General features: G+C 42.9%; 1 protein-coding gene across 1 annotated transcript in view; it reads right to left on the bottom strand.

Moving 5' to 3' along the window:
* Positions 1–5,545: 5,545 nt before the first annotated feature.
* Positions 5,546–8,451, bottom strand: part of TEX14 (testis expressed 14, intercellular bridge forming factor) — a 108,667-nt gene continuing 105,761 nt past the window's right edge. The window contains exons 31-32 of the mRNA XM_056127599.1: positions 6,262–6,313; positions 5,546–5,657 (exon numbers count right to left, since the gene is read on the bottom strand). Coding sequence (XP_055983574.1) covers positions 5,621–5,657; positions 6,262–6,313 — 89 coding nt within the window. The 3' untranslated portion in view covers positions 5,546–5,620. The remainder of the gene's footprint in view (positions 5,658–6,261; positions 6,314–8,451) is intronic.

Below are 8,451 nucleotides of genomic sequence, written 5' to 3'. Positions count from 1 at the left end.
TTGGGTGTTGTGGTTTGCAATAGAGTTATTAAGTGGCCATCATATTCCGTCTATAGCCTACTTTCAGCCCGTATCTCCCATCCTGAGCGGGCCCTCTTAGCACCCTATAGGGGTGCTTGGTGGTCCCTTCTCTATCTGAGCTGGGCAGACCATCATTTAGAATGTTAAATGTAATTACTGTGCTATTCTGGAAAATTAGATTATTAGAAATTTCCAAATTAGATTTCTATGGTCTTTTTCCAAATGTGCTGTGTGCTTGACTGTGTTGGTGACAAAAGTGATTATAATAATGAGTCCACCCCCACCCAAAGCTTAGAAATAAGCTGGTCTTCTGGGAGTTATATAGGTAAAATCCAACTCTATTCTGCCTACAAGAGACTCACTTGAGATCAAGACACAAAGAGGGGCCAGAGTGATATTATGGCAGTAGGGCATTTGCTTTGCATGTGGGTGACTCAGGTTCAATCCCTGACACCACATATGGTCCCCTGAGCATCGCCAGCAGTGATCCCTGAGTGCAGAGCCAGGGGTAAGCCCTGAACACAGCTCCTGACCCACTTTTCCCCCCTTTTTACAATTAAAACATAGCACCTCTTCTTATACTCCCTTCACTTCTATCCCTTTCCATGTCCTCAGATAACCTTGCAATGTTCATTGGTTATTTTTTCCTTTGTTCTGTCCACTGGCTTTATATCACTGAGTCACACACATGGGAAATAATCCACTACTGGTCTTTTTTCTTCTTGTTTCTCTTAATCCCCTTGAGTTCCTTCCATTCGCTGTGAATGGCAAAACTTATCTTTTTTAATATAGCTTAAGAGCATTATACTGTACTTCTTTATACATCTATCTATGGCACTTTGTTTCCATAATGTGGCTATAGGGTGAGTGTAACTTTTTGTATTAAATGTTTTCATGTTCTTCAGATAGAGACCCAAAAGTAGAACTGCTGGATCATATAACAATGCTATTTTTAGCTTCTTAAGGAGAGGTTACTTCTTTAGACTATTCTCCAAAATGACCGCAGTGTTCATTAATGTTGCTACCAAAAGTTCATTAACGCTTCTTCTTCCCACATCCTCACCACCACTTGATCCCTTTTTTTTGTTTTGTTTTTTTTTGTTTTTGAGTCACATCTGGTGATGCTCAGGGTTTGCTCCTTTGCTCCTGCTTCTTTACTCAGGAATTACTCAGGGTGGTGCTCAGAGGACCAGATGGGATTACAAGGATTGAATTAGAGTTGGCTGTATGCAAGGCAAGTTCCACCCCAGTACTGGTTCTTTCCACCCCAGTACTGGTTCTTTTGGTTTTATTTTTGGGCCACAATTTGTGGCACCTGGACTTACTCCTGACTCTAAGCTCAGGGGTGCGTTTCTGGTGGGCTCTGGAGACCATACGAGATTCCAGTGATTGAACCGGGTTGGCCACATGCAAGGTAGACATGTGGTCTACCCACTGTCCTAAAGCTCAAGCCCCAGAACTTGTTCCTTTCAATGTAAGTCACTCGCAGAATTGTGAGGTGGTATCTTACTGATTTTTTGTTTTGTATTTGGGCCACACCTGGCAGTGTGCAGGGGTAACTCCTGGCTCTGCACTCAGGAATTACTCTTGACACACTTGGTGGATTTTATGGGATTGTCAGGGATCAAACCTAGGTTGACCGCGTGCAAGGCAAGTACCCTACCCAGTGTACTATCACTCCTGCCTTTCTCACTATGATTCTGATTTCATTTCCCTGGTAATCAGTGAAGATGAACATCTTTTTCTGACTACTGGCCCTCTCTATGTCCTCTTTAAAGAAGTATCTATTCAAATAGCCTTTTAAAAAGAATTAGATTTGCTGTCAAGGAACATAATTTTTTTATATCTTTAACCTCTTACCGAACAGTATGTAAAGTCTTCTCTTTTTGAGTACCTATCTTTTCTTCTGTTTTTTTTTCTTTGTTTTGTTTTTGGGCCACACTTGGCAGTGTTCGGGGATTACTCCTAACTCTGCACCTAACAATTACTCCTGGATCACGTCCACAGCCGCAGTCATGTAAGCTCATCCACCAGTCTTGTTATGGAGATTCATAAAGAAATCTTGAAAGAGATCAACTAGCCACAAAAATTTCTCACTGTTCCCAGCTGAAACTTCTAGGATGATCTCAGGAAGGGTGCAGGCCAGTTTCTGCCTAGACAACACTCTGGTAACCACTCCCACACCCCAAACTGCCACCATGCCTCTGGTCAGACCCCCACCACCTCAGGATTGAGCTTCACAGAGAATCAACCTAATCTACCAAAAAGTTCAGGTACACGGGTCTTTGTGACTGAAAACTCCAGACCTTCTTGGAGTCTGGGTGGGTGACTTTCCCCCACTTCCCCATATTCCAGGAAGACGTAGCAGCCATGCCCACATCCCACTGCCACCATCTCCATGTAATAAGCGCATCTACTGGCCTTATTCCAGAGACTCATAAATTTCAAAAGAAATCAACTAGCCACAAAAATTTCTTGGACACTTGTTCCCAGCTGAGACCTTTTGGGCAATCTTGGACACCCAAACAAAGCCCTAGCAGCAGCTCCCACATCCCTAAGCTGTTGCCATGCCTCTGGCCAGATTGCCAGTTTAATATTCTGGATCTTCTGGAGCATGGGGACATCTCTAAACTGTACAGCACTGACTTCCCAGAAGTAGCATACCAGATTAGATGGGATGTCATGCAGAATCCAACTGATATTGACTAAGTAAGTAAAGTAAAGTAAAGGCCCTCCCGTTGATCCTCGATTTGCTCAAGCGGGCCCAGTAATATTTTTTCATCCCGTTAGCATTTAGTGGGTAACAAGCAATATGAAATAAATTATTTTGGGACCACTATGGGGGCAGGATGAGCGGCTGGATGGGAAAATGGAGACAAAGGTGGAGGGAAGGTGACAGAGGTGGCGGGACTGGCGTTGGAATATTGACAAATCATCATGAACAACTTCATAAACCATGGTCTTTAAATAAAGTGAGGGAGAAGGGTGGGAAATACTCTTGGCAGTATACAGGGAATCACATGGGATACTAGGATTGAATCCAGGTCAGCCATGTTCAAAGCTAGAGCCTTACCCATTGTACTATCACTCTGGCCCCTCTTTTGTGTATTTTACTTAAATGCACAAAATCTTTTTTTAGAAGGAAAGCTTGGAATACAAAAAGACAGCACCCAAAGAAGGCAGAGATGGAATACTAGAGATAAAAAAAAAACAACAGGATTTTAACATCAGAGATTCAAGGCTCTGGGAGATCAGGCTATGAGGCAAAATGACAGACTTTCCTAAGGATTTTAAAATATAAAATTTATGAGTCATTGGTGACCTCAGGAACTTATAGACTAGAATGAATCAGACTGGGGCCAGAGTGATAGTACTTAGTACTACCAGAATGTCTTTTCTCTAGAAGATTAATGGTGTAAGGAGTATTTCTCAATTAGAGGCCATATGGCCCTTGGTGTGCCCCCAGGATGTTCCAAGGGGGCCACAGGTGAAAATCATGTTAAATGGGGGCCATGGAACCAGTGTGGGCATGGATGTGGGGGAAAAGGGGCATTCTTTCACTGTTGGTGGGAATGTCTACTGGTGCAGCCTTTCTGGAAAACAATATGGACAGTCCTTCAAGAACTAGAAACTGAGCTTTCATATGATCCTGCAATACCACTTCTGGGAATATATCTCGAGGGTACAAAAAATCACAGTAGAAATGACATCTGCACCTATATGTTCATTGCAGCAATGTTCATAATAACTCCGGTTATTATTCCAGAACCTGGAAACAACCCGAGTGCCCGAGAACAGACGACTGCTTAAAGAAGCTTTGGTACATCTACACAATAAAATACTATGCAGCTGTTAGGAGAGATGAAGTCGGTGAAATTTGCTTGTAAGTGGATAGACATGGAGAGTATCATGCTAAGTAAAATGAGTCAGAAAGAGAAGGACAGACATAGAAGGACTGCACTAATTTGTGGAATATAAAATAACATGAGACTGACACACAAGGACAGTAGACACAAGGGCCAGGAAGATTGCTCCATAGTTGGAAGCCTGCTTCATGAGCTAGGGGAGAAGGCAGTTGGAATATAGAAGGGATCACTAAAACAATGATGACTGAAGGGATCAATCGGGATGGGAGATGTGTGCTGAAATTAGATCAAGGACCAAACATGATAACCTCTCAGTATCTGTACTGCAAACCATAATGCCCAAAAGTAGAGAGAGAGTATGGGGGAAATTGTCTGCCATGGATGGCGGGAGGATATACTGGGGACATTGGTGGTGGAAAAAGTGCACTAGTGGAGGAATGGGTGTTTAATCATTGTATAATCATACAACTCAAACATGAAAGCTTGGAACTGTATCTCACAGTGATTCAATAAAAAAGGGGGTCCATGGTACCAAACTAGAGGATGAACTGATAGGAAAGGGGAGGTCACAGGAGGAAAAAGGGGCAGAAGAATTCTGTAGTTGGAAAAAGATTGGGAAATGGAGTCAGGGTCACGGTCCTCCTGTTATTCATCAATTTGCTCGAGCGGGCCCAGTAACGTCTCCATTGTGATACTTGCTGTTACTGTGTTTGGCATATCGAATACGTCACAGGGAGCTTGCCACGCTTAAGCTTTGCCGTGCGGGTGAGATACTATCAGTAGCTTGCCGGCCTCTCCAAGAAGGGCAGAGGAATTGAACCCGGCTCGACCAAGCTGGCTGCACGCAAGGCAAACATCCTATTGCTGTGCTATCGCTCCAGCCCAGGAAATGGAGTAAGGTATAAAATTCAAAATATAGAAATGCTGCTTTTTACTTTAAAGAGCTAAGATATCTTGGCTTAATTTGAACTGTACTTTTACATGTAAGTCCATTCTAGGTGGGATGGAAATAGGGAACTCTGGTTGTTCAAGAGAGCAGTATTTCCATTATAAAATACGGACAACCATAGAGGTGGGGGAGGGGCTAGTATAGCAGGTATGGCACTTTACCTTGTATGAGCTCAACCCATGTTCAACCCTCAGTATCCCATATGGTCCCCCAAGCCCTGTCAAGACTGATCCCTGAGCACAGAATCAAGAATGATCCCCCTGAGCATAGAATCAAGAGTGATCCCCCTGAGCAGAGTCAGGAGTGAACCCTGAGCACTGCCTGGGTGGCCCCCCAAAAACATGAACTGGTACTGAGTGGTGCTTATTTGACAAATCTGAAACAGAAATTGAAGCAACTTTCAGTGGTCATTCCTCTCTCCAAATTCCCAATAACTCCAACACAGAAACAGATCTAATACTACTAAAATCTAATTGGTACTGACAGTAAAAATTTTATTATATTACAAAAGTTAAGTTTTCAAAAATTCTTATCGACAAAACCAAAAGCCATCTGGCAACAATGAAAATTTCTTTACAATCAAAACTTCTTTTTGTTTTTTTCAGAGAACTGTCTGACAGACAGACAGGGTCGAGTCCTTCCATCTACTGTGGCAGCTGAACAGTCTGAATTACCACTTGAGGCTCACGCTGGACTCTGTCAGTAACTGACAGATGAGGGGAGAAGAGGGCTCCCTACTGGGACATTCAGATAGAGCCAGGAGCCAACTCTGATCCGTTGTTGTTCAGTCTGACAAGTCGCTCTGATCCAGTACGATTATCCTGTGTGTTTTTTAAAGAAAAAAGGTGAGTATCAACTTGATGCATATGTCTTTTTTTTCTTTTTGGATCACACCCGGCGATGCACAGGGGTTAACTCTTGGCTCTGCACTCAGGAATTACTCCTGGAGGTGCTCAGGGGACCATGTGGGATGCTGGGAATCAAACCCAGGTGGGCCACATGCAAGGCAAACACCCTACCTGCTGTGCTATCACTCCAGCCCCTGATGTATATGTTTAAAGACACAAAAAATAGCCTCTTTCTATTCAGCTGAATTCTAAGGAAAGAAATTTTGATCTTTATAATCAACGCAGAGTAGGATCAACTAGTATATCATGAAGATGCAAAACCACAGCACAATGAGACAGCATCTTCTGTTTTCCCTCTGTTAGAACTGACTGTGCTGACGCTATCAATTACTTAACCAATGCAGACATTACTTTCATCTTATAACTTTATTAACTAAAATCGAAACTAAAACATCTACAATACTGAGCATCTTTGAATTCAAGTCTCTGTCTTTGATTTATTGAAATGCTGGAATATGTTTTGAGTTTGCACATGTTGACTGGAACTGTAAGCCATAAACACCTGAGATTTCATTACCTGGATGGTTCAGACCAACCCAGTCGCTTCCAAAAGCAGGATTTTAGTTCATCTTCATGAAATACAGGAGGGAGAGAAAAATAAAAACTGATTACTTTCTAGGTCAGAGAGTGCAGGGTTCAGAAGTTGCATTAACGATCTCTCTCTCTCTCTCTCTCTCTCTCTCTCTCTCCCCCTTGCTCGCTCCCCTCCCCCTCCCTCCCTCTTAGTATAGATTGTTTTACTTTTACCAGTTGTTTTCTTATACAGAGATAACATTTTTCTAAAAATAGTCAGGAGGTTTCTTCTTCTAACATTCTGCAGCTCTCTGCAGTCACAGTAACACACCAAATGATGCTAATTCATAATGCTAATTCATTGCATTGTACTCCCAGTGAACTTAACATTATTATTCAGCACTCACACTCTCTGGGCCCTCTGCCAGTCAGAGTCCTGGAGATAAGAAATGCACCTTTTAATGAAGCAACTACTTACAGAGGTATAGTTATCATAAAAGAGCAAAGAAAGCATGGCAAAAGCATCAAATGACTAAACAGTGAGAATCATTGTCTGTGAGGGCACTGGGGACAAAAGTAGGGCAAAACAGTTACAGAACGCTGGAACTGGGAAGGATAGACAGTCTTGTATAAGTTGCATTTTTCCACTCATAACTATTGGAAACAATATATACATTAAGGAGGCAGCTTACAAAAATCAATATAGACATCCCACAGCCTTCCCCATGTAAAAGGCCCAACTTTACAGCTTTATGACTAATCTTGGAAGAGATACCAAGCAAGGAAATTCATAGGTACACTGATTTCAGGCTGAACACTCTGGCACCTTCTTGGAGTGGGGGTGGATAGCTACGGCTCCCTACCCCCAAACTGCTGGAAGCCCCAGCAGACAAACGTATCCCACAACCTCCACCCATGTACATGGCTCAGCTTCACAGTCCCGACTAATCTAGGAAGAGATGCCAAACTAATCAAATTCACAGATGCACCAGTCTTTGGGCTTAAATTACTGGGGCCCCCAATGGAGGGGAGTGGGAGTGAATCGTTCCAGATCTAAATCTCCTGCAGCTCTGGGAGCGTGCAAAACGTCCAAATTCCACAATACTGACAAATACTGACAGCCCAGTCTGAGTACAGCAAATTCGATGAGAAAGTAGCATCGACACCCACTAAGCCCAGGAGAACTGGTCAGTGGTTGGAAGTTTGCCACAGGTGTGTGGCAGTCAGTGCACAGTTAGGATAGAGAAGGGAACACTATGATAATAATAGTTGGAATGATCACTCTGGACAAGAAATGACAGCTGAAAGTAGGTGAAAGGGATGATGTACATAATAACTTTTCAGGACCTTTATTGCAAACCACAATGCTCAAAAGGAAACAGAGAGAGAGAGAGAGAGAGAGAGAGAGAGAGAGAGAGAGAGAGAGAGAGAGGAAAAGTACCTGCCATAAAGGCAGGCAGGGAGGAAAACTGTGTGGACATTGGTGGTGGGAAATATATACTGGTGAAGGGATGGGTGTTGGCATATTTCATGACTGAAACCTAATCATGAATAACTTTGTAACTGTGTATCTCACGACGATTCAATAAAATTTTTTTAAAAGGCCACTACGCTCAATAAGCATAAATAATAACACAGAAGGCTCAACTACCAACAAATATCTCAGTAAATCAATCTTCAGACAATGACTTTAATAACACCATTGAGAGATGTAACAATTTCACAAATTTTCTTTTACTGAGATATTTTTTCAATAATTCCACTTACCATTTTGTTAGAGGAAGCAATATAAAAGAAATTATTGAGGGGGTATGGTGCTGCCAGCAGGTCAACCTGTACCTGTGGGGTGAGTGCATCAGCAGCCTGATGGTGACTTCAGGCTTCCAGATACCCCAAAATTGCTGCTGTGCCTTTGGCCAGACCCCAATAACTTGGGGCCAAGTTTACCAAGAAATTGCTATTTCAAGTTTACTAAGAACTTGCAGGGGCTGGAGCAATAGCACAGTGGGTAGGGCGTTTTCCAGAAGGTTAGCAGTCACACCCACAAACTGCCCCGGGCACCATGTAATCTCATCATCGGCCAAGACCCAAAGACTATAAACTAAAGCTCCTCAAAGAGAGCTCCGCAGAATGTCCTGGCTAACCTTTTGAAAAAGAAGAATGGAGGGGGTATGGTGCCGCCAGCAGGTCAATC

Source organism: Sorex fumeus, unplaced genomic scaffold (assembly GCF_029834395.1).
Source record: "Sorex fumeus unplaced genomic scaffold, SorFum_2.1 ptg000063l, whole genome shotgun sequence".
Classification (NCBI taxonomy): domain Eukaryota; kingdom Metazoa; phylum Chordata; class Mammalia; order Eulipotyphla; family Soricidae; genus Sorex; species Sorex fumeus.
The sequence above is the reverse complement of the archived record's forward strand: the minus strand, read 5'-3'. Positions and strand labels throughout refer to the sequence as shown.